Source organism: Onychostruthus taczanowskii, unplaced genomic scaffold (genome assembly GCF_017590055.1).
Source record: "Onychostruthus taczanowskii isolate IOZ18803 unplaced genomic scaffold, ASM1759005v1 scaffold116, whole genome shotgun sequence".
Lineage (NCBI taxonomy): Eukaryota > Metazoa > Chordata > Aves > Passeriformes > Passeridae > Onychostruthus > Onychostruthus taczanowskii.
The window spans coordinates 215,957-241,415 of NW_024498294.1; the positions used below are offsets into that span (position 1 = coordinate 215,957).

A 25,459-nucleotide genomic window follows, 5' to 3' on the forward strand; every position below is an offset into this window, starting at 1 on the left:
CTGATCACAGAGATCCTTTTGGGTTGTTGGGAAGGCAGTCCCTGTGACCAGTGTGCTGAATTGTGGATTGAGCTCATGAAACAGCCAGCAATGAGTGTCTGTTCCCAGGGGAAAAGGCCGTGCACATCAACTGCAGTTTGTTCTTGCTCTGGATTATAATGTTCTGGGACAAGCAAACAAACACCTTGAATGACCAGGCAGTTGCTCCAGTGCTCTCTGAGCAGGGGGACAGCAATTCTTCTCACACAACACGTTAGGAATCAACCAGGCCATGACTCAGTTGGATTTTAGCTGTTGGAAACTTTAGTGTTCACCTGTTCTACACCTCAGCTTCTGACACTGGTGAAGATGGTGAATGGTGAGAAAACAGATGGAGGATAATACTTGCCTAATACCAGTAACAAAAAGTTGAAATTTGTTGTGTTAGAATTCCTTTTATGCAAAAGTGTTAAAGGCTGTAATTGTTTTTATGTGTCTTAGTGGTTGTAATTTTTTATAACTAAACTTGGTCACGTGGTTCTGCATTTTCTCATACTAAGAGTGCAGGATGACTTGTGCCACTTGGTGCTACCTGGCTTTAATAGAGCTTAATTGTGTCAGGTACCCTTTCAGGAAAATCTGAAGTCTCATGTAAAAAGATTTTGTCTCAAGTTTGGAAAGAACACGTGGAACTTTTCTTTGGGAGTCTGAAGGCAGAGATTTTAGTTGTGCACAGGAAAAACAGGATGTAAAGATAGGAATGTGTTCATGAAGTTAATCATACTGCAAAGAAACAGCCCTTTAAAATTTCAGCTTTCAAAAGCATTGTACAGGAGGTAGTGTAGCAGTTGAAGTTGTAATTGTTTTTGTTGATATTTCAGATTGTTCCCAAATTCAAATATCAGTGACAGTGGTGTCCCTGCACTACCTCCCTTGACAATGAGACGGATGCGGGAGTCTGTCTCCCGGATACCTGTTAGGTAAGCTTGTATTTCCTGTCATTTCTCTTTTGGGAAATACACTTCTGTCAAAATAATCAATCCAAAGCAGTCAGAGACCCCCAGCTCCTCCAGAGCAAAGCAATCTGATAGAAGGTGGGATGAATGTGCAAGGCAGCAACACCACTTCATCACTGACAACTCTTTCTTGTTCTTAGATCCGCCAAAGCGTTGATTTCAGATTTCAGTTTCAATTTTTGAGCCTTAAAATTTTATGGTAGAGTATTAATGGCTTTTTGGAGACCTTTGTTTTTCTGCCTAGAAAATCCAAGGCTCCCTTTTTGGTATTTTTGTGAATTAATTTTATCTGATCAGGTAGTGTGCATCGAGAGTTTGTGTCTCGTGGTGGATGATTCACATCCATAACTAAAATAATGGTCTGATACGATGATGAGAGATGGGAGTGTAAGGAGAGAACAGTGGGAACTGAAAATATGCTCCTCTTAAAGAAAATTCTGATACCTAAAGAGAACATTCCTATAGCTTTAAGTGCTGAAATGAAACTTGTGTCCCTTTCCAAGGGGCCTGTCCCCTGACCCTAACACGTGCCTGTATTCTTTCCCTTGAAATTCTAGAGGCTGAAGAGAGCAGGCCAGCTTTTGTTTTTTCTGCACCCATTTGAGCAGTCTGGTCAGGAATGAGGCACAGAGCACGTAGCTGACTTGTAAATGGTTCTATCTCTTTATTTCTTTATTTTAATGGGAACTGCATCAGGAATTGATCTTTGCCATCTTACTCTTACTTCCAGTGTTGTTGAACAATGACTTATTAACTTTATAGATCTTTTGAAGGGTTTTGTGAAGGCTGGCCCATTTCAGTTGAGATACATTTGTGTTTTGGGATCCTTATGGTCTGAGTGGCCTTAGCTGTAGTTTGTAACTCTTTGTTGAGCTGGATTGTAGTCTTGGCCTCCTTTTGACTGGTGTTGGGTTTCATGACTTCCTTGCTGGCTGTTCTGTGCAAACCACTGAACAGTCTTGCAAAGCTTTACAAATTCAGGGCTTAGCTCTTAAGCTGTGCATTTAACAGGCTTGAAATGAGCAGTTTGTTTAGTTTCACAGTCCTGAATTCATCTCTCAGAGCCAGTATTTTGTCAGTGTATTAAATGTGATTTGATGGGGATTGAGGTGAACTGTGGCATAATTCCTAACATCAAAAACAGCTAAACACACTAATTAAATATGTGAGCTGACAAGATCTTCAAGTTTTTCAAATTTATTTCTTAAATTAAACTGGGACTGCTTCAGCTGACCAAGTAGTTTAGTTGATGTGTAAATCCCAGCTTTTCCTCTGCTTGGAATTGTGTGTGTATTGCTTTTGGACAGGTTACATTGAACAGTGTTTTTCACTTGCCAGAGGGGAAAAAAAATAACCACAACTCTCCCTTTGTCTCTCTTTCCTTCTCAGCTCCCAGCACAGGTATTCTACACCTCATGCCTTCACTTTCAACCCATCCAACCCTTCCTCTGAGGGCTCTCTGTCCCAAAGGCAGCGCTCCACGTCCACCCCGAACGTGCACATGGTCAGCACCACCATGCCTGTGGACAGCCGCATCATCGAGGTAACGCGGGCACAGAGCAGGGCTCAGCTGCCCCTGCCACTGCCCAGCCACAGGCACTGGCTGCTTTTCCTCCTGCCCTCTCTCCTCTGCTCACTGTTTGCCTCAGCTGCCTGATGGTGACGAGTTCAGGAGACACATTTGCATAGTTACTTAAGAATTAATTCTTGCAGTCTATCAACTTTGCTGGAGTAATTGGTAAATTTTAGGGGTGTATAAAGATGCCTAATAGTTAAGCTCGGTTTTGTGAAGAAATGCTTTTTAGACATGTCTAAAAATGTTCTTCCAAATTTAAAAGTCTGGGTTTGTGGGGAGGCTGGTATTAATTTTCAGTCAGACTAAAGGTGCCCTAAGTCTGGGTGTAGTTCTTGGACTTGGAATGCTCAGGTCAAAGCTTCCTGGGGATCTGTTTTGTGTTACACCTGTATGGAATTAATGACAGTTCTGGGCCTGTGGGCTGAAGCCAGATCTGGGACTATTTCTGCTGTTCTTGCCTTCAAGCACCATTTTCTTGTATTTTCCTACCTTAGACTGTCAGTGAGGGACAACGCTTGGAAATCAGGCCTGAAGTGGTTGGGTTTCTTTAATTTTGTTTTGTGGTAACCTTAACAAAGTGCCATGCTTGAAAGACTGGCAGAGGAAGGTGCTGAACTGCAGGGCTTGGGAGAGAGAGCAAGCTCTGTTTGTTGCTTTTGCCTCTGGAATAGTTCTAAAACTCTGGAGGCCAAGCAGATGCCTTTCACCACTGAGCTCACCTGCATCTTCAGCTGGTGATTTATGGACTTGAGTGAAACGTGAAGATCCTCTGAAGGGAGCTAGAGAGTTCCTCTGGACCTTGGCAGCAGAACAAGAGTGCCCTGCAGCCCCAGGAAGCATTTTTGGTCAGAGGCTTTGTGTCAGCTGGGTTTGTGGGGGAAGGTGTCCTCCCTTTCTCTTTGGGTTCTTTGGCTCCCAGCCCTTTTTGCTGATTCACAGGCTGGGCTACCATCTCTGATGGCACAAACCACAAAGAAGCACTCAAGAAAATCTGAATTATTGACCTGGTAGAGTGATGAGTCTTTAAGGAGACATTGCTTGCTTTATTTTTTTATGCAGGGCAGTAAAGCCAGAAACACTTTCTATTCTGGATCTTCACATTACCATAAAACTAGTAGTTATGTCCTAAAGGCTTTTAAAAGGCCCCAAAGCAATGCAGAAAGAAAGTAGCAGAGACTTTCTAGTACAGCAGTAGAAAAACCATCATAAAAAAGTGATTTACCCAAGGACAGATCCTAGTGAACTCTGGGTTTGAGCAGGAATACTTGAAAATTTTACTGCACTTAATAATAATTTATCACTCAAACTAGGTTACTTTTTCTTTCGTTTAGCCTAACATTTAATTTTTAGAAATATTTTTTTATACTTCCTCTGTTCTTTTCTTTTATCTCTTACTGTGTTGGCCTAGAATAACAGCCTGAATGCTTCTCCCAGCTCCTGGTGCAGACGCTTTTGTTTGAGGGGAAGAGTAGGTATTTCCTTGGTGCCTTTTGTTTTCTTGTGATTAACAGGATTGCTGTAACTTGTAAGCCATGGCAGTGTCCACCTGAAGTGTTTAATCTGGACCTGATCTGATGAGAATCTTTCCAGCATGTTTATACTCAAATATTGAGGCTGTTAATTGGAAGAGGCAAATTGATAACGAGCTTCACGTTCAGTTTATCTGGCTGAATTCATCCTCCTCTGAATGTGAATAGGCTTGGGTTAGAATGCATGGGATCTCACAGCCTTTAAAGCAAAACCTTCTCAAAACACATCCATTTATGGCTTTTTCCCTCTTGAAATGGTTTTTATTGACTTTGCCCATCCAAAGCTCTGAGATTAAGAACAACTTGTACTGCTTTTATTTCCCATGAAAGTAAAGTTGACAGACTACAGCACTGGGGATGGTGTTACTTGTGTTGTAAGAACAGGGGGTTTGGTTTGTTTGCTGTTGAATTCAGAAGCAAATAAACAAATATTCACATCAGGATTAAAGCTCAAAAATACTTTTTCAAACTAAGAACTCCACATAAATAAGTATGAGAAACAATTTGAATTCCTTAGTCATCCTTTGCCAGCTTCCTTGAAAGCAGTTACATTCTCAGGCTGATGTACAAAACCAGTCACTTGTTATTCAGGTTCTGAAAGGTTATTATCCTTAAATTGAACAAAATTAGGAAATTGAGGAGTTCTTCATTGGTTGTTCATGCAGATTTTAATCCACTCAGGTGTGGAGCAGTGGCAATCTGCAAGAATGCTGTACTTAGTCCAGCCTGGATGAATGCAACTAATTACCTAAACAATGTATTTCATAGCTGAATCTTTGCTAAGGATAATACTTTGAAACTGTGGAGTGCAATGTGGGCTTGTTCTGTCCTCCTATGAAATCTTACATTTATTATTCTACTAATTAGCTAGAGAATTTGCATTGACTTTTGTTAACTTTGACAGTGTTTAACCTCTCTGTAGTGCATGTTCTTGCTTTGTACTCACACAGTCCCTGGATATTTTCCCTTTCCTGTTTGTACTTTGGGATAATGCAAAAGGCAGGTGAGAAGCTGTGCAGTGCTGTTTGTCAGAGCTTAGTTCTCTCTTGTGCATGGCTGTAGAGTTGTGTTGTGCCCGTGGCATGAGGTGACACTTGTGGCACTGTCCTGGTGACCTGTGGGAAAACACTGCTCAAATGCCAAATTCCCTGTGGGAATATGCTTGGAAAAGGAGAGGGGTTTGTGTAGGGGCACTTGTGTAGCCTTTTTTGGGGGTTGAAGTAGTATGTACAGTTATTTCACACTGGATGTTGAGTGGAATATTTGGGGGGGTTTAAAAGTCTTGCTTTAACTCAGAAGCTGTTTGGGAGTTGTCCCCTGGGGCAGAGGCCATCCCAGGAGCTCTGTCCACACCTGGAACATGAGCATGAAGTGCAGGGGGAATGCAGACAGTGTTGCTGCTGGTTCTTCTTGTTTTGTGCCCTTTTTTCTCTTTCCTTTTTGGTAGCAGTCCTTTCAATATGCTGTGAATCTCTTCCCTGTTGTCAGAACTCACAATTGCATGGGTTTCCTGCAGGATTGGTGTGATGAGCAGATCCCCAATCCTGGAGCTGCTGGCCAGTACTGTATTGCACTAAAACTGGCCCAGCAATTGCCACAGCAGCCCTGCTTGTTCCTTGGTGTGTTCCTTGTTCCTTTATTAACTTCATTATCCATTTTCTGTGTTGCAGGATGCAATTCGAAGCCATAGTGAATCAGGTATGAGTTAAAAATTAAATATTTTCTAATATGGTTTGATTTGGTTGTTTTCTTGCTCATCAGTTGTTTTCTTGCATTTCTGTCTTAAAGCCTCACCCTCTGCTCTGTCTGGAAGTCCTAACAATATGAGCCCAACTGGCTGGTCTCAGCCTAAAACCCCAGTCCCAGCCCAAAGAGAGAGAGCCCCTGGATCTAACACACAAGAAAAAAACAAAATTGTAAGTATGGTGATGTTTGTTTTAATTAAAAAATTAGTTACACTGTGCTGGGAGGAGTGGTGTGTTGGGATGAATTTCTGCACTGAAAGATGCAGGTAATCTTGGATTGCTCTGCATTGTGTATACAGGAGCAATTTATTGTAATTAATTTGGGAATGATGGCACTGTTGCCTTGGGTTATAAATACTCAGAACAAAGTGTTCTGGGTGTTAAATTAATTTCAAGCAGTGGTGTGACATTGTCAGTGCAGGTCCAAGGATTACTTTTTAAATCTTTAGAGGTTGCATCCTTTTGATCCAGTTTTAATACATTTAAAATTGGCTTTATTAGCTCTGTTTGAACTGTGTTGTTTCCATACAAAGTGGATATTGACAGTGCCTTCATTTCCATTGGACAGTCAAATGTCTCAGGGAAAAACAGATTTTACAAAATGCAACTTTTCCCTCAAAGGTTTGGTTTTAAACTTAGGGGTGAGGGGAAAGAAAGAAGAGCTAGAATAATAATTGATAATATCTTGAAATTTTTGAAGGCTTCTAAGCTTTCACAAGGAAAACACAGTTGCTCAGTGGCATTCAGTTTTTCCTCAGTTAAGCATTTGAGACTTTTGCTCTCATCTGTTTGGCTTATGCCATTTAAATATGTAAATTTTAAATTTACAGAATTTTAGCATTGTGCTTTTGAAGAAATGACTTTCTTAAAGATTTCAGATGTTTTTAAATAATTGATCATAAAATATATGTTCCTTTTAGAATCTCAGATTAGGGTTTAGTTTTCTAGTGCAGACCTTCATGATAAACAGTTCAAGACATCCAAGAAAATGGGGTGATTTTTTGTTTCGGTTTTTTGCTGAAAACCTCCACCACCCTCCCAAACTGAGGAGAAAAACAAAAATCCAAACTGCAGGACAAACCCCTCAAGGTTTCAGGTCAACTTGAACTTGTGTAAAGGAAGTTATTTACTTTTTGTTTGTGTGTGTGTAATACAGGTGATTAAAAATGAAATCCCTGTGAATTGTTGTTCCAGAGGCCTCGTGGGCAGAGAGACTCCAGTTATTACTGGGAAATAGAAGCCAGTGAAGTGATGCTCTCCACCAGGATAGGCTCAGGCTCTTTTGGGACAGTTTACAAGGGCAAGTGGCACGGTGAGTCTTGGTCTGGAGGGACAGCAACCCAGGGGAAATGGGTCTTGGAGTGCTGGGTGCACATCTTTTCCCTCCAAGGTCTGCCTCCAAAGGGAAAATGGATTTATTGCTGCTGGGGGCTCATCCTTCACCAAAGGCACAGGGAGAATGGATTTGGGGGTGCTGGGGGCTCATCTTTCACCAAAGGCACAGGCAGAAACAGGAACTGCTGTGTAGGAGCAGCACTGGGATTAAAGCAAAGCACAGATATCAAAACCTGAATCTCACAACTGCATCTCCATTTTCACCCCACTGATCTCTTCACTCCCATGTTCCACACCAGCTTGCTTTCTGAAAAGGGTTTATTTTCTGTTAGCTGGGAAATTCCACAGCCTGCTGTTCAATTATATTTAGCTTCTTTTAAAACCTTTATGGTTTAATTAGCATGCTTCATTTCAAGGTGGGATGGAAAGGAAATCAGCATAAATTGGGGAATTTTTTCAATGGAAAAAAGATTAATTTGAGAGTTTGATCTGTAGGTAATGGTAATATTTTGAAAACAGGCACACTGCAAAGCTGCAGAATTTGTTTCCAATTTCATGACTTGTGATTTTGAAGAGAAACACACAGAAACCCCTCCAGGCTCTATTGTCAGAAAAAAAAAACAACCTGACAAAACAAACCTGGAAACTTAGCTGCTGCCCTCTATTTTTAATGAGTAAATACTTGCATGTCTCAAAGCCCAGATGCTGTCAGCAGCAAGGGCAGCACTATTGTTACACTAAAAGTAATGAGCAGGTTCTGATTTTCATTGTGGAAATTAAACGGGACACAGAAATCAAGAGGAAAAATTAGTTCAGTAAGATTTTGTAATAAAAACTAAATTCATATTATGATTTATTTTAATAGAACATTGACACCTCTTCAAGAATTAAATAATTAATGAAATTCTGCATGAAGGAGAGCTGTTGGGATTTCTAATGTGCTCAAATGAAGTTTATATATAAACACTTCAGTATTTAAATTTGATAATAAAACCACAAAGGTGTGTACGTATGTCCTGCAAAAAGGCTTCTAGCCCAACATAGCCCTTAAAAATAGAAGGGAGGTGTGGGAATAATTAATGAATGGCTTTTTCCATTAGACTGAAATTCAGCTCAGTTAATTTCTTGATGCCACAGAAATTTGTCTGCAGGAAAATCTTGACCCTTTAGTAGAGGTGTGCTGTGTGCAGCTGAGGAATTTTAATTACATTGTTTATTAACGTTACTTTGAAGAGGATAGGAAAGCTGCATTTTAGTAACTTTTGTGGTAATTGTATTTCCAGGGGATGTAGCAGTGAAGATCCTAAAGGTTGTTGACCCAACCCCAGAACAGTTCCAGGCTTTCAGGAATGAAGTGGCTGTCCTGAGGTGAGTTGGTGTTCCACTGCTGAATTCTGATATTCCAGGTGCTGCATTTGCCTTCCAGCCCTCCCTGGAGCCTTCTGGCCAACATTCTGTGTGTGACAGGCACAAAAAGCAGATTTCCAGAGAAGAATAAAAAAGACAGTCCAAGTTCAGAGAATTTGTTGTGGTCTCTTAACACCCACGTTGTTCAGACCACACTGGGCAGTGAAGGTGGGGATTAATAAATTCTGCCCTAATCCTCACCACCAGACAACACTTGAACTCTTCAAGTGTTGAATTTTGAAGTTCCTCTTCAAATTGCAGCTTAATATTTTTTTTCCTTAAACACATGCACTGATCAGTGTAACCTGAGGTTTTTTAGTGCCTGTGATGTTACTCCTGAAAATGAACCAAGTAGATACATTAAAAACCATCTCCTTATCTGATAATTCTTTTAGGGTTTATAGCTATCCTTTGGTTTCTCTTGGGATTCAGTCTTCCACCTAAAGCTGGCACTTTTTCCCAGCTTCCAGGGTGATTTTTGTCATTCCAGTAGCTTCTAACACCACTTGCAAGTGTGACTGTTGCTTGTTGATGTCAAACCATTTGAATTTTCAGACATCCTTTTCTTAAATGTTGATTACTGAAAGGAAGTATTCTAACTAAAAGGTTAATAACTAAAAGGAAATATTGTAACTAAAAAGCAAAAGACCAGCTGAAAACCAGAAAATGACAACTGTGGTACATTTTAATTATTTGTAACCCCAAACTTCAGTCCCACATTGACCTGGGATTGCAAAGATGAAATGCCTTCAGCCAGGAGTGCATTTTGAGCAGCCCTGGGAAGCATTTTTGGTGCAGCCACTGATTTCTCTTGGTGCTCCTCTGTTAGGAAGACCCGGCACGTGAACATCCTGCTCTTCATGGGCTACATGACCAAGGACAACCTGGCCATTGTCACCCAGTGGTGTGAGGGCAGCAGCCTCTACAAGCACCTGCACGTGCAGGAGACCAAGTTCCAGATGTTCCAGCTCATCGACATCGCCCGCCAGACCGCGCAGGGCATGGAGTGAGTGCCCTTTCTTTCCCCCTTCCTCCCTTCCCCCCTCTTATATTTTCTCTATTTTATCTGCTCCTCCAGCCTGAGTTCTTGCTGTAGTGCAGCAGATGAAATGCTGTTGTAAATTCAGAATGAAGGGGCTTTTCCTCCCCTGTGTTACTGTAACAGTGCAGTGTTTGACACACACTGATTGATGGCCTGTGGGATGAGGCCTGGTGCTCTGTTCCCCAGGACTCACCCAGATGTTTTTGGAAGCATTTCCAGCTCTCTGCTTTCAGCCTGGTTCTGATTCTGGGAGCACAGGAGCAGCTGCTGCTGCCACAGCTCATTCATTGTAGCTCAGGCCCAGGTTTGCAGTCAGACTGAGGAGCTGGGTGTGTTTAAATGGGGCACTTTGGAACAGTCAGACTGAGGAGCTGGGTGTGTTTAAATGGGACACTTTGGAACAGTCAGACTGAGGAGCTGGGCACGTTTAAATGGGGCACTTTGGAACAGTCAGACTGAGGAGCTGGGCACGTTTAAATGGGGCACTTTGGAACAGTCAGACTGAGGAGCTGGGTGTGTTTAAATGGGACACTTTGGAACAGTCAGACTGAGGAGCTGGGCACGTTTAAATGGGGCACTTTGGAACAGAGGAGCAGCTGCTGCTGCCGCAGCTGAGTCAGTTTAAATCGGGCACTTTGGAACAGTCAGACTGAGGAGCTGGGTGTGTTTAAATGGGACACTTTGGAACAGTCAGCTCCAGCACAGGGTACAGAGCTCATGCCTGTGAGGACAGCCCCACTTTTCCAGGGTTCATGGAACTTGTGCCACTCCTTCCTGGCATCTCTTCACTGCACTGATCACAGCTCCATTTCTTTGTTCCCAAAGTAGACTCATGGAAAGCCAGAAGGGGTTGGGTGTGTAATAAACTGTCTGGGGGGAATGAAAATGCTGGTTGTGAGCAGCCCTGCTAATGGCTCTTGTGCTTTTCCCTTCACAGCTATTTACATGCAAAGAACATCATCCACAGAGACATGAAATCCAATAGTATCCTTCCTGAGTCTTCATTCTCTGCAGGCAGGGAGGGATTTCTTGGTAATGTGGAGCTTGCTTTCTGTGGGGGTTGCAACAGCTATTTAAAATATATGTATAACTATTAATGGGCAATCCCTGCTGATGAGCTAGCAAGGACTTCCACAGAACATCTGTGCTTGTTTACCACTCTTGGGATAAAGAGGTGCAACAGTTGTGCTCTAGGAGTCTCTTATTTTACTGAAATGGGGTTTATTCAGTCCTCTGGTACCCAAATCCTGCTCTCCTCATTGCTGGGAGGTGTGTGTTCATCTGCCTGTTCATCTGTGTGCACACATGGGTTTGTTTCTGTCTCTTGTGTATTCTTAATATATTTAGAACTCCTCATATAGCGGGCAGTAATGAAGCCAAAAATCTTCTTTAAACTCAGGAAAAGGCAGCCTTTTACCATTATATTTCATGCAAAAATATATATTCAGTAACACATCTGGAGGGAAAATTTCTTTCACCTTTGAAATGCCTGCTGTTGAAATTACCAGAACATCCTTGGAGATGGGAATTGGAACTTCCTTCCATCAAATGTGACCAGGATGTTTTGGCAAATGTCATCATAAAAAACATCTGCCAAGTTCAGTAGTTCCAGAGTGTCAGTGGATTCCATTTTCAGTTAAACAAAAACCACCCCAATTGTTTTACTGTATAGGAGGCCAGAAATTTGTGACTCCTAGTAATGATGATCATTTTTGTGAAATAAGTTAGCTCTGCTGCTGACCTACAAATGAGAAAGAGTCAGTCATGTTTATATTTCTGAATTATCTTTTTGAACTTGCAGCATTCCTAAGTGAAATCATTAAATGATAGCTTCTTAAAATAACCCCAGCAAAGAAGGTGCTGGGATCAGTAACAGATGCATGAAGGAGATAATTTTAAATAGTGTGGCTGTATTTCCAGTTAAAATCATAGTTAAACCTCAGGAGATCTGCCAGAGAACTTTATGGAAGTAGATTTTATTTTGATACTTAAAAGTACTTTTGTACTTGTACCTCCTTGATACTTTTGATACTTACTTCTCCTTGTAATTGTTTTTTCCGTGCTTTTCTGACTTGTGAACACCAGTTATTTAAGGAGCTGCAGCCATGGATGGTAATGAACTGTTGACTTCTGTCCTAGCTCACCATAAAGATAAATCTACAAATGCTGCTGGAACATCTGCTCTGGTTTAGTGTTAAATGTTAGTTTGAAATCCCTTTCCTTTGTTTCACACAGGGCTCACAGCAGGCTTCAGTAAAACAAGCAGCACTTGCTAGTCAGGTCAGAAAACACAGAACTGTTGACTCCATTTTGTGCAGTTTCTTTAACAAGCCTACAGATATATTTCTTCATGAAGGCCTCACAGTGAAAATAGGAGACTTTGGTCTGGCAACTGTAAAATCCAGGTGGAGTGGATCCCAGCAGGTGGAGCAGCCCACGGGCTCCATCCTGTGGATGGTGAGCATGACATTCCCTGCTCTGAAATACTCCCCTCAGCACTGTCCTGAACACTCAGCTCTGTCAGTCCTGGGTGGAGTTTTGTTCCAGCTGTAGGACAAGTTAAAATGGAAGTGCTGGAGGGATTAATTGTGCAAAGTAGGCACCGGGCACCCATGGACTCTCCACTGGGGCTTGTGAGTTATTTTAAATATTTAGGGCTGCCAGTATATCTGGGAATGTGTATTAAAAATATCAGGATGCTTGGCTAAGACTGTTTTGTGCTCTGTGAAATACAAACATCACCTGAAACAGTTCCAGAAGCAGAAATGTTCTTTTCTGTAGAAAAATTATACAAAAAGCCAAGTTTTTAAAAACTTTCCATAAAAGGATTTAAAACTAATTTACCCAGTGGCATGCAATGTATTTGTGTACGTGAAACAGACCTTGGGGAAAAAAAACCCTGCATATTTGCTCACTGCAGGCTTTTTTAAAAAACTGTGTTTATTTTATTCATTTATAGCCCATCTTTGCTGAGCTGTCACAGGAGGGGAGGTTGTTTCTGTTTCCTTGGAAGCTCCTGTGATCCCTTATTGTGGTTTTTATGCTGTTGTACTTTAGTGCTTTGCTTAATAATTCTGAGGGAATTCTTTAGGAGGGAGAAAAAAAATCTTAGCCATTGGGAAAGTTCCTCTGGTGGTTCACACCTTGTTTTTTCAGTCATCTGGCAGGGTTTATTTTAAGAAATTTCATAATTTGCAAATATGTTAAAATGTTCCTGCATTTCTTCCCTGATCTGTTTGATATGTGTTGTTTTGTGTTTGGCTTTCACATTTCCTGACCATGTTTTGGTATCAATTTACAAGAGATTAGAATCTTGTATTTTTCCCTTTTAACCTTGATACCAGTTTAAGAACTGATGGTGAAACTCAGGCTCAGTTCTGTGTGAGATGCAACAGGAGTCAGTAAATGTTGCAAATCCAAATACTAGTATTTTTTTGTAATGGCAAAATGCTTGTTCAGTAAAGCATTGGTATTTTGTGTGCTCTGAACTGTATTGGTATTTTTGATAAGATGTGGAGTAGCCCTGCCTGAACTTCTCCAGAGCCTTAGGTAAACTCCTCAGAGCTTTGAGGGTGCCCTTTGCTCACTCATTTCAGCTGAGCTCGCTGTCTCTGCTTCCCAAATCCTTTCTCTCCTCTTGTGCTTTCTGCTTTGTTCATAGTTCCTTTCCCCTGGCAGGCCCCCGAGGTGATCCGGATGCAGGACAGCAACCCCTTCAGCTTCCAGTCAGATGTCTACTCCTATGGAATAGTGCTGTATGAGCTGATGACAGGAGAGCTGCCCTACTCCCACATCAACAACAGAGATCAGGTGAGGAACCCTGGGAGCACATCCCCTTGGCCTCCCGAAATGCAGGGTAAATACAAATGCAAACTAGCTGCAGTGGTGTTGACAGCCTGCTTGGATTCAGCAGTAAATGTGTAACTGACAGTGCAGGTACTCAAAGGAAAAAATTCCTTGTTCATAAACACTTGAAGTGCCCTGTTAATTTATTCCCAGGTTATAGCTTTTGCTGCACAGTAAAATATTGGTTTTTACATTTGCAGTTACGGAAAATTCCCATTTTGGTGTTAAATATTCTGCTGCTACATCAGGAAGATGGGATTTGGTGCTTTTTACTAAGAGAAAAACCCCAGTAACTACTGTCCAACCTTGGAGTATTGAATATTTGTGTTTGGTCTTTCCCAAGCTGTGCTGTGCCCTGTGGGACTGGGTTTCATCACCCTGGGGGCACTACAGCTGCCCAGCGTGAGGCCCCTTGTGTAACCTGCTTTTTGTGCTGCGGGTGGGTGTTTTGCAGATCATTTTCATGGTTGGCAGGGGCTATGCTTCCCCAGACCTCAGCAAGCTGTACAAGAACTGCCCCAAGGCCATGAAGAGGCTGGTAGCAGATTGTTTGAAGAAAGTTCGGGAAGAACGACCTCTGTTCCCACAGGTGAGTGGGGTGTCCTGACAGGGCCTGGGGGCTTCGTGAAGAGCCATTAGCACAACAAGAGTCTGCTCAGATGGAAATTGTGGTTAATAGGAGGTGCAGCCTGTGCCCTGTTTCACTGCTAACGCAGCTCTTGGCAGTTCGTGCTGTGCTTGGACTGGCACTTTGAGGCCGTGGAGCACAACCTGCAGTTGTGGGGCTGAGGCTGTGCTGGGCTGACAGCAGAGCAGGCTTTCAACCCCTGACCTGCCTAGAGACCAACCAAATCCCCCTCACTCCATAAAAGTGAAATCTGTCTCTGGATATCCATTTTATTTTAGAGTAGGCTGAGGGAAATGAGAGGCCACTGCTCCTTTCCTTCCCCACAACTCTGAACAAGGAAACAAAATCCACCGGGGGTGTAAATTCATGGAGCAGTTTTTGGTATTTCTGCAAGGGATGCTTTATCTTTTCCTGTCACTATGGGGATGGGGAGGGTACGTTCTTAAACTCATTTGATGATGAGTAATTAATTAATTAAACATCAGTAATTTTGAAGAAATGACTTCTTGCTGTTGCAGTCAAGCATTGTTTAGAAAGCTGTTTTTAAATGTCTGGCAGAAGAGGCAGTTCCTTCCCTGTTACTCTGCTGGGGGGTGGTTTAGATGCTCATTAATTGCTCCTAATGTCTGTGCACTGATGAGAAGCACCCTCCCAGCCTCTGGAACCCCCTGAGGCCTCCCAGCACTGACAGTGATGGGCACAGCTGGGTTCCTCCAGCTCTGTTTTCAGTGCCCCACAGAGCATTAACGCAAAACCTGAACTGGATAAGAATTGAATGAGTGAATGAATGAAGGAGTTAATGACTGAACGAAGGTTTAGATGGGAGCAGAGGCAGCTGCAGGCCCCACCAGCCTCTCAGAGCTGCTGTTTCCCCCAGATCCTGTCGTCCATCGAGCTGCTGCAGCACTCTCTGCCCAAAATCAACCGCAGCGCCTCGGAGCCGTCCCTGCACCGCGCCGCCCACACCGAGGACATCAACTCGTGCACGCTGACCTCCACCAGGCTGCCCGTGTTCTGAGCCGCTCCTGCCCTGCTCCTGCCCTGCTCCTGGCTGGAGCAGCAGGGGGAACTCGAGCTGTGCCTCCAGCCTCGGCGTCCGGGCTCCTCCGGCAGGACCCTCCGCGTCCCATCCCACCAAGAAGCTGCTACGGATTTGTGCAGTTCTCGGCCTGCAGGGACACAGCTCCTCATTGCCTTTGCTACCATCTCTTGTTCTGGGAGAGGTAACGGACTACAAATCAAGAGATCTATTACTATTTTTTTAATAGATGCACTTGAGCCTTATTTTCCCCTTCCCAGAAGCGATGGCTGTTTCTTTGGCAGTGGTTCTGGCTGGGTTTGCTCTGTGCTCAGTGAGGGGGCTCTGAGGACAGGTCACGTTCTGGTGCTCTGACTGCCCCGTGCCAAGTGTCACCTCACCCTGGGGAGTTGTGCCTGGAGTGGGAAGAGGAATAACTCTGGAAATCGGCTCCTGCCTAAGAGCTTCACCAAGCCAATGAAATAAGTTCAAATGCTAATCCAACACAAAATAGTTTTGCAATAGTTTTGCACATAGAAGAAAAACTCTTGCAAAAGGATGGAATCTGTTATGAATTGTCCTGCTCAGAGAAGGTGAGCCAGTCCCGCTCTGGTCATCTTGAGAAGCCTCCCAGCTGCCTTTGGTACTATGGACCTGCTGCTGCAGCCCAGGCAGGGGGTGGGGAGTGCTGGGCTGGGCTGGCAGAGGCTGAGGATGTTCCCACCTCCTGCAGAGGCTGCATCCCAGCGGAAGCTGTCGTCCAAGAGATGCACTAGCAAGAGGAAACTGAGCATATACAGTTTTTCTTGTTGATTTGGGTTTTAATTTTGTTTTTATTGCTCCTGAGAAAATGCATTTATTGTAAGCCAAGGTTCCTCTGATTATCTTATTTTAATAAAATAAATTAAATTTTAGGTTTAAGATTCAATGTCATTTTAATGTAGTCATCCACAGTTCCAAGTGGGACATCTGCATTTGGAAAACTCAAGAAATGACATTCTGAATAGTTTTTAAAAAGTAACTGATAAATAATAGCAGTGCAAGTAAAAACACACTTGATAAAACAACCTCTACATTTCCAGTCACATGACAAGACAGTTGTACTGTAGTGATCTTTGAGCAGCAGCTGCTTTGGACACTCCCCCTGCTGTGCTCTCAGGCTCTTGCCCTGCACCACTTTGGCTCAATTTTCTCATTTACTGAGGTGCAAGTGAGGTTTTTGTGTTGGCTGAACTCCATGGGGGACAGGAATAGGTGGATGGATCTAAAAATGGGTTTTTTCAAATAGCAGTTGGTAAGATGTGGTTGTTAGGGCACAAATGGAAGGCCAGGCTGGGATTTTGCCTTTCTGTGGGTGCAGAGGGTACTGGGCTCAGGGCTGGCACCTCCACCCCAAAGCTGCCTTTGCTGGGCACTGGGACAGTCCCTGTCTCCAGCTCTCCCTGGAATGCCCAAACAGCCACTGCAGCCTCTGCAGCAGCAAAACCCACAAAGCCCCTGTGAAAGGGAGGAGAGCCAGACCCAGAAATCACCTCCAGTTTGTCCTCAGAACATTCTGGAACAGGACAAGGGCAGAACATGGATCCCTGGGTGATAACTGAGAATGCCTGTGAGCTTTGCTTCTAAACAGTAAATTGAGACTTGAAGTGTCCATATAGTTCTGCATGGTTTTTAACAATATTATTGGTATTTGGACTGCAACTCTTGCTAAACATCATTTATCTCTAATTGTCACTTCATTATAAAAAGCTTAAAACATGGAAAAAACATGGAAGAAAAAAACCCAGAAGAGGTAAGTTGTTTTTACTTTAACTCTGATTTCTCAAAAGAAACCATTAACCTGTGATTTTTACACCAGATCATGTGTCTCTTGAAAAAATGAAGTATTTTTGAGAAGTAGGTTTATTTTAACCAGCACTTGATGTCCAGTTAAATGAAAGATGCTGAGTGAAGAACTTAGAAACTCAGACATTTTAAGTCCCTGGTAGCTTTGGAAAACAAGTTATCTTTTTAATTTCAGACCATCCCTCATGGCTTCTTGGGGCAAAGTAAATCAGGAATGTCCTGTTTAGGGTAAAGAACATTCTCTCCATTGATTTTTTTTTTTTTTTAAGTGTATTCCTGACAATATTTCGTTCTGGAAAAAAAATTTCTGTGTAGGAGCAGATGGAAATGAGCTTCAGTGGGAGGGTGAGGGCTGGGAAGTGTTCTGGGGTAGAAAGGGTGCTTGGGTGTCCTTGACACATTCATCCATCTTGGTGTGTGACATCCCTCTCAGGGATAATTTACCTTCTGCTTTGGAATTAGTGCTCACCAACTGCACTGATTGGACTTCTGACCTTTGCTGGGCCAGTTCTACCAAGAAACTGGGAACTGATGTGCTTACAGCCACTGCCAGGGCCACAGCTGACTGCAGGGAGCACTGCTAGAAATTAACTGCAGGGGGGGAAACGATGGGAAAGTTTCATTTCCAGGTGAGACCAGAGGGCACAGCTGGCAGAGGGGAGCAGCTCCTGAGCCAGGAATGCCAAGAGCAGCTGAGGGGACAATCCTGGAGCCACTGCTCTGGTGCCAGCTGAGATGCTGGAATCCCAGGCTAAGGCTGCTGCTGCTCCCTCCCAGCAGGGAGCCAGGCCCTGCTGTCCCCAGCCCGGGGTGGCCCTGCGTGCCCAGCTGGCAGCTGCCTCCTGCCCAGGTCTCCCTGCACATTTTGCTTCACCATTTCCCACCCTGGTGGATCAAGGCTGTGACCATCACTGATCCACAGGTGCTGATTACAAACCTTTCTGCTCTTGACCTTCCTTACACATTTTTAAGTATTATTTTTTATGCTTTTATATTGCTATAGATAATAACCAAACCAGTAACACACCTGCCTTCCACTGCAACCAAACTGTTCTAAAACAAACCCCACATCTCTTTGTATTTACAAACGCTGCTCAGTGATTTACAAGGAGCTGAGTCAGTGACAGCTCCTGCTCAGGCTGTTGTTAACTCAGCAGCACTGCAGTGCACGCTCAATTCTCTGTTTAAATTCCAAGTTAAAACAGTTGACTTGGCAGAATTAACTTCTGGTACCAGATTTCACAACCCAACTGCCTTTGCCACACCAACAGAAATCACATTTTTAACAAAGCCAGAATTCAGTAACAATTCAGAGATGGGCATTAATCCCTCAGCCCTGCTGGGGCAAAGGGCAATGGAGGCTGAGCTGCTGCAGAGCCACTCCTGGCTCTGGGGCAGGCCTGGCCAGGATTTGGGAGAACACCTCATCGTGCTGAGCTCCCAAGCTCCCGCCAGTGCAGTTCAGGATCCGTGCAGCTGCATTTGCTGTCCAGCAGGAGCCGCTGCTGCCTCTGAGCACTGCAGTTAGTGTAAAACAGGGCTGGGAGCTCCACCGGCAGCACCTGCGGAGCCAGGCCTGCCCAGAGCATCCACCGACCTCACTCTGGACTCAGGTACTAGCTGAGGTATAATGTACCAGCTCCTTTTTAAGGAGAAAACCCTACACTGACCATTATTCCCAGTGGGTTTTGTAGTTATACGTTTAGCTGACTTAGTGGAGAAAAAACCCAAAAGCACCCAAACTCTAATTAGCAACAGTTTTTACCAGCTTAAGCTTTCACTGGACCTGTATTTACACTACCACTCAGCTCACAAGACAGCATATGTTAGGCCAGAGAGGGAGAAAACCCTCCTGGAATTAAGGGATTTTTTTTCCATGCAGCCAATTTTTTTTTTCTTTTAAATATATTTGAGCCTTTTTTTGTTGTTGCCATATAAAAACTATCTGAAAACTTTACCAGGACTGCACAAGTAACCAGCAGGGCACATTTTGTTCTACCTGTGCTGCAGAGATAAAAGCATGGCTGACAGCCAGCTGCACGGGGGGCTCAGAGGGGCTGTGTGTGCTCCCTGGCAGCAGTGGGCTCCTCCTCAGCCCCAGAGAGGTGCATGAAGAGCTCCCCCAGCTCCGTCACCTCGGCGTCGGCGCCGGGCGCGCTCCTGCTCTCCCTGTCCTCGATGAAGTCCCACAGGCGCACGGAATTGAAGAACTGCAAGAGAGAGAGAGCAGCCTGAGCCCCCCAGGCAGCACCCCTGGCCTGGGCAGGCAGCTCCCCATTAAAACCAGCCCCAAAGCTGCCTCTGAGCTCTGGTGACAGCCAGGCTCTCGTGTCCCAGGCAGCGAGGGGACACAGCTGGGGCACAGCCAGCACCACTTTCTGAGGTTTTACCCTTTTCAGCTGCCCTTATACCAGCATAGGATGGGAGCTGTGAGTATGTGGGTGAAAGCTTTAAGGGCAGAATTCCTGTGAGGAAAGGTTTGGACTGGTGGAAAAAACAAAGCAATGCTATTTTGTAGTTGAAGATGTAGACACTTTGTCTCCAAGAACAAACCCAAGGCTCTCGTGTCCCAGAGAGGGGACACAGCTGGGGCACAGCCAGCACCACTTTCTGAGGTTTTACCCTTTTCAGCTGCCCTTATACCAGCATAGGATGGGAGCTGTGAGTATGTGGGTGAAAGCTTTAAGGGCAGAATTCCTGTGAGGAAAGGTTTGGACTGGTGGAAAAAACAAAGCAATGCTATTTTGTAGTTGAAGATGTAGACACTTTTTGTCTCCAAGAACAAACCCCTGCCCAGGGAACAGCGAGAGGGGCTTTTGCCACTTGCCCTGCGTGGCAGGAAGCACTGGCAGCAGCACAGGTGAGCTGCAGGGAGCTGGGGGCAGCAGGGCCCTCCTTACCCGCACGGTGCCCTCGGAGCTCAGCTGCTTCCGCGGCTTCTCGGGCTCCGCTCGCGTCCCGTCGGGATAGGCGTGGAGGTACAGACACTTCCCTCCAAAGGGACACGTGCCTTTGCCTTGCTCAAAGTACTTGCAGGGCTTTTTCCTGAGTTAATTACAAGAGAGAGGGTTATTGCCTCCAGCTGGAAGGGAGGGAGGAGCAGTCCAGCCCCCGCAGCCTCGGTGATGCTCTGGTGACACAGCCAGAGCTTTGGCCTCATTCCCGAGCTGAGAGCAGTGACACTCTTCCACTTTCCTTCCCTGTTTGCTCTCCTCAGCCACCAACAACCTTCCAGGCAGATAGGGCTGAGGGACCCACACAAAGCCAGTTTTGGCAAGTGAGCTGAAACGGCTTCAGCATTTCTGAGCACAGGGAGGCTGAATGGCTGAACTACAATTACACAGCCACAGAGTGAAGCAGGAGTGTGAGCAGAGATGAGGAGCTCTCTGCAGAGTGGTCTGTAGTTACATTCAGTTTAAAAATAAAGGCTCAGCAATTGACTCTTAGAGCAGCTAAAGAACAATGTGAGGAGTGTGGGTGGCTGCTGAACTTACCCCACTCCCTGCTTAAATGCTTCAATCAGCTCATTTTTCTTCTCCTGCTCTTCCACCCAGTACACGCTGGGGATGACAAACTCGGAGATCACGCGGCACTCGGGGCAGGACCTGGAGGAAAAGACAAACAGAGATGCTCTGGTACCTCCCCACACTGAAACCCTCCACAGACCTGCACAGCAGTGAGGACCCTCCCCAGAGAAAGGGGATCTGTCACCTCAGGCAGCAGACACCTCCTCCCACGTCAGCACTGCACTTCGTGTGCATTTGTTGGGAGTTCCAGTTGGAATAACCCAGTTCAGGGCACCCAGGGTTTGTGTTTGTTTCTGGACTTGAGCAAAGGTCTGCACATTCCTCCCATGTGCAGAAACAAACTGTGTTCTGGGAGTGCAGCAGGAAGCCAAAAACACAGATTAAGATGGCTCAGCCTTTTGAAATGCAAGGAGCTGATGGTCACTTCAATGACATTTGGAGTAAAAGTTGTGCAGAAAAGTCTGTTTTGGTAGAAGACTGAAAATATTTCCCACCTTTTCTTCAGCATGTTTGTAACTTGAGAGATGCTCAAAGAAGGAAACTTCCCTAATTGGATGTTTTAAGTTCTCTCTGAGTGGGAACATGTTTGGAACACACTTTTTGTGGAGCTAGAAGATAAAGGCATTTACTGAGACAGATAATAGTGTGGTTAGTGAGCTGTAATTTAGGGAGAAATCCCACAACTAAGCACATACATAGGAAAAAATGGAATTTCTTACTGAAGCCCCCTCACTGAAGTGGGCACTGCAGTGATAACAGTTGCTCCATCAGCTCATGCCACAGGAAGATGGTAATTCTAAAGGTTCTGTGTCAGCTGGTCAGCACTGGGAGCACCAGGACACTGCCACATGAGAGCACTTCTATCTCAGTTCTGAGAGCCTAGGAAATGATGCATTTCCACAAGGGGCAGAGCTTTGCCAGGTCCCAGAGTCCACTCTGCCTACTGACCAGGCAATCAGACAGGGCTGAGTGGCCAGAGGTCCGATGCAGGGCTGTGGAATTAAGGGAACTGTACCAAAGGACACCCAGTGCACCCTGCTGCTCGTGCAGGCAGCTCTGAGCCAAGGCCTGGGCCTGCAGCAGCTGCAGCAGCTGGAGCAGCTGGAGCAGGCTGTGCTGAGCCCTGCTGACAGCTCCAGCCTCCCCTGTGGGCAGGGGCAGCACTCACTTGATGATGGGGTTCTCGAACTGCTTGGCACACCTCCACTGGCGGATGCAGGACAGGCAGTAGGTGTGGGTGCAGTTGGACAGGATCCCAAACCTCCTCTCCGAGGCCGAGGGCTTCTCATACACCACCTCCATGCAGATGCTGCACACCTTGTCCTGGCTGGCCTGGATGGCAAAGGCCCTCTCCATGTCGTGCTCAAACGTTGCCATGCACATCTGTCAGGGGAGAGGGCACTGAGAGTGCCAGCCTGGCACACCCAAGTCCCCCTGGGAAGGATCTACTGCAGGGAAAGCATGGAGCACTCACTGAGGCATCATTCCTACCTGTCACTGTCAGAGTTTAATTTAAAGAATATTACATTCAATCATGTATTTCAGCCTTCAGTGTTCTCCCAGCTGTCAGACATAAAGATGCCAGGGTGCTCCTTTCACCCCTTTCTGCATCTCTGTCAGAGAACAGGTATTGAATTATTTGGTGCTTCAAACACCCCCAAAAAACATCTCATTGAACAGGTGCCACACTCAAGGTGTTCCTCTGATTATAACTAAGGCCACGTTCATTGACCAGATGCTCATTTTTACCCAGATAAGGAATTAGTCTCTTACTCCAGGCTTTCCTCCAGCTCTTCTCGCCCCAGCAGTGACAATCCACACCTCATTCCCACTGCCACAGCACTGCAGGGCGAGCTGGTGCCTCAGACAGAGACCTCCCAAAGGCATTCTCCTGGGAGACCTCCAGGGTGCCGTGGGAGAAGGCTGCAGGCCGGTGGATGAGGATGAAATGGCAAAAACCACAAGCTGCGGCCAATTCAGCTCCAGAGGCCCGAGCTGACCTAGCACCGTTCTCCAGCCCAGCAGTACAACAGGAGCTCTGGGGAAGAAGCTCCATCTTCAGAGCAGCCAGCCCCAGCCCGCCCCGAGCACAGCACTGCCCAGCTCCCCCTTTACCATCTCGTGGGCCTTCCTCTGCTCCGGGTCGAAGGGGTGCAGCACCTGGAGGCCGCAGATCTCGCAGAGCTGCCCGTGCAGGTAGAGGCAGCGCTCCCCGAAGTGGCAGGCGCCGGCGGCGGCGTAGGGACACAGCTGCTGCCCGGCGGGACAGCCCGCGGGCCCCGCCTCCTCCAGCCCGCTGCAGATGGCCTCCAGGTACGAGTGCGGCTTGGCCTCCTCGCCGGCCCCACGGTCGCCGCAGCACGGCGCGGCCCCCGCGGCGCCGGGCCGCGCCTTCTCCTCGCCGGAGCCGCACAGGTCTGCGGGGACAAGCAGCGGCACTGCACTCAGCCCACCGTCCTGCCTCTCCAGATTTCAAGTTTTCTTCCCGGTGCGGTCTCATCTCTAAGCCCCTCCTGCTCGTGAATCGCAGGGATTTTCCCAAGCTGCCTACCGAAGAGTTCAACGGCAGCGTTTATTCAGGTGTTCCCTGCTCACAAACAGGCTGAAAACCACAGAATCACCGAGGCTGGACAAGACCTCCGGGACCATCAGGTCTGACCAGTCAGCACTTTGTCACCCAGCCCAGAGCCCCGAGTGCCAACCCAGCTGTCCCTGGACACCCCCAGGGATCAGGACTGCCTTCCAATGCCTGACCACCCTCTCCATGAAAAAATTCTTCCCGCTGTCCAGCCTGAACCTCCCCCGGTTTGAGGGATCACACAGCTCCTCCTGTGCTGCTGCTGTCTGGGAGCAGAGCCTGACACTCGCCGCTGCATCCTCCCCCAGGGAGGGCAGAACGCTCCTCTCCATCCCCCAGGGAGCAGGATGGGAGCAGCCACTGAGGGAGAGCTCAGGCTGGCCTTGAAACTGCGATATCCACAGGGACAGCACCTCCCTCCCTCCCTCCCTGCCCGGGGCCGAGCACAGCAGCCTCCCACTCACTTCTGTCCCGCAGCACCAGCGTCCTCTTCTCCCTCCTGCTGCGCGGGGCGCCGGGGCCGTGCTCGGGGGGCGCCCGGGGGCTGCCCGGGGCCGCGGGGGGCGGCGGGGCCGCGGCTCCGCCCGCCGGAGGGAGCCTCACGTGGTCATACCTGCGGCGGGGAAACCGGCATCACGGCCCGGCACCGAGACACCGAACCACAGCTGCTCCGGGACGGGGAGGGATCCCCGACAGCCGGGAAAGCCAGGACACCCTGCGGGGAAAGCCGGGACACCCTGCTGAGAAAGCCGGGACAAGCCGGGACACCCTGCAGCAGCAGAGCAGGAGCAGCCAGGGCAGGGAAGGGGCTGCTCCATGGACACACAGCATTTCCAGGGATACAGAAATATTCCCCATCCGTGTCTGGAGCTGGCTGTGTGCCCGAGTGCCCAGGTCCAGGCAGGAAAAGCACACCCAGCCTGCAGCCCTCCCTGAGGCTCCAGCTCGGGCAGCAGCAGCTGATGGAATGGCTGACGCCCAGGCCCTGACCCCGGCCTGGCACGGATCAGCACGGAGCTCCCAGGGCTCCTCAGCCAGCAGGGAGCTCCCCCAGAACCGATCATCAGCCTGTACTCCCCAGAGCATTCCCCACAGAGATTTAACCTGCAGACTCCAGGCAGAGCTGTGGAATGCTCAGCCCTGCCCCAGCCCAGGGGGACACCAGGAGGGCACTTTGCCTCGAGGCAGAGCTGGAAGTCCCCAAAACTGAGCCCTGGGATGAGCAGGAGGGAGCTGCACCGGGAGCTTCCAGCCTCTCCACCAGCACCTGCAGCTCTGACTGCAAGAACCGGGTGGAAAACACACCTGAAACCCAAAGCTCCATTCCCACAGAGCAGAACGATCCCTGAAACTGAGCCGGGGCAGAACTGCACCACTGGAGGCGAAAGCTGCTTTAGGCTCTGGCAAAACTGGCATTTCATGAATGGTTTCCTTGCCCAGGTGCTGTGTGCCTGCCCTGGGCCGGGGCTGCCAGGCCAGGCTGCCGGCGGTGCCCAGGCGCGGGGCTTACCTGCAGCGGGAGCCGTAGGCACACTGCCCCTTCTGGTAGTACTTGCAGATGGTGGAGGACTTGCTGGTGGCCAGGTCATGGGAGAACAGGCACTTGCTGCCCTCCCGACACACGCCCTGCAAGAAGTACCTGCGGAGAGACGCGGCTCAGGCGGGCGCTGCGGCCACGCTGTGAGCATCGCTGGGCTTTGCTTTGTTCGCACAGACCCAGCGGGGCTGGCAAAGCCTCCCAGCCCGGAGCACAGCGCCCGCGGCCACCTGCAGGGCTGGGCACTGCCCGGACCCCGAGCGCCCTTCCACGAACAAACCCGCGCGGGGCCCGGGGGAGCCTTTCCCCGCTGTTTGCCGGGCACCCGCGGGCCGGCACCCCGGGCAGCCTCCGGGGGCAGCGCAGGGCCGGGGACAAGGAGGGGACAAGGAGGGGACAAAAAGGGAGCCACGGCCTCCAGCTCGGCACGGGCCGGCCCCGGACGGCGCGTGGGGGGCGGGAGAGCGGAGCGCAGGGCTCTGAAGGCGCGGGGCAGGGCCGAGGCCGTGCTTGAGGGGTGCGAGGGCTCCGGGCCCGGACGGCGCGCGGGAGCGGAACGAGGCGCTGCGAAGGCGCGGGGCAGGGGCCGAGCGGTGTCGGCGGGGAGCTGAGGGCGCTGAGGGCCGGGCGGTGTCGGCGGGGAGCTGGGGGAGCTGAGGGCGCTGAGGGCGCTGAGGGCCGGGCCGCGCTCACCTGCACGTCACCTGCTTGGTGCTCATCGTGCCGCCGCACTGCCGGGCCCGCCCCGCTCCTCACGCCGCGCACCGAGGTTCCGCGGCGCGGGGGGGCGTGGCCGCGGCCCCGTCCCGCCCCGCGGCCGCGGTTCCGGCCGGGCCGGTTTTTGCGGCGCG

General features: G+C 47.7%; 2 protein-coding genes across 6 annotated transcripts in view; one reads left to right on the top strand and one right to left on the bottom strand.

Moving 5' to 3' along the window:
* The window catches only part of RAF1 (Raf-1 proto-oncogene, serine/threonine kinase), a 63,063-nt gene extending 47,028 nt beyond the window's left edge, over positions 1 to 16,035 (top strand). For 2 of the 5 annotated variants that reach the window (XM_041427539.1, XM_041427538.1), the window contains exons 7-19: positions 861 to 959; positions 2,385 to 2,538; positions 3,980 to 4,039; positions 5,771 to 5,798; positions 5,889 to 6,016; positions 7,040 to 7,157; positions 8,464 to 8,548; positions 9,417 to 9,593; positions 10,567 to 10,613; positions 11,968 to 12,086; positions 13,308 to 13,439; positions 13,930 to 14,064; positions 14,981 to 16,035. In XM_041427539.1, coding sequence (XP_041283473.1) covers positions 861 to 959; positions 2,385 to 2,538; positions 3,980 to 4,039; positions 5,771 to 5,798; positions 5,889 to 6,016; positions 7,040 to 7,157; positions 8,464 to 8,548; positions 9,417 to 9,593; positions 10,567 to 10,613; positions 11,968 to 12,086; positions 13,308 to 13,439; positions 13,930 to 14,064; positions 14,981 to 15,121 — 1,423 coding nt within the window. In that variant the 3' untranslated portion in view covers positions 15,122 to 16,035. The remainder of the gene's footprint in view (positions 1 to 860; positions 960 to 2,384; positions 2,539 to 3,979; positions 4,040 to 5,770; positions 5,799 to 5,888; positions 6,017 to 7,039; positions 7,158 to 8,463; positions 8,549 to 9,416; positions 9,594 to 10,566; positions 10,614 to 11,967; positions 12,087 to 13,307; positions 13,440 to 13,929; positions 14,065 to 14,980) is intronic. The other 3 variants (XM_041427540.1, XM_041427541.1, XM_041427542.1) reach the window with 3 other exon arrangements.
* Positions 15,994 to 25,431, bottom strand: MKRN2 (makorin ring finger protein 2). Its single transcript, XM_041427543.1, has 8 exons — positions 25,302 to 25,431; positions 24,582 to 24,710; positions 23,536 to 23,684; positions 22,609 to 22,910; positions 21,662 to 21,876; positions 20,461 to 20,571; positions 19,867 to 20,011; positions 15,994 to 19,176 (listed from the first exon to the last, which is right to left on the bottom strand). The coding sequence occupies exons 1-8, from the start codon at positions 25,325 to 25,327 to the stop codon at positions 19,015 to 19,017; spliced, it is 1,239 nt and encodes a 412-aa protein (XP_041283477.1). The 5' UTR covers positions 25,328 to 25,431; the 3' UTR covers positions 15,994 to 19,014.
* Positions 25,432 to 25,459: the final 28 nt, after the last annotated feature.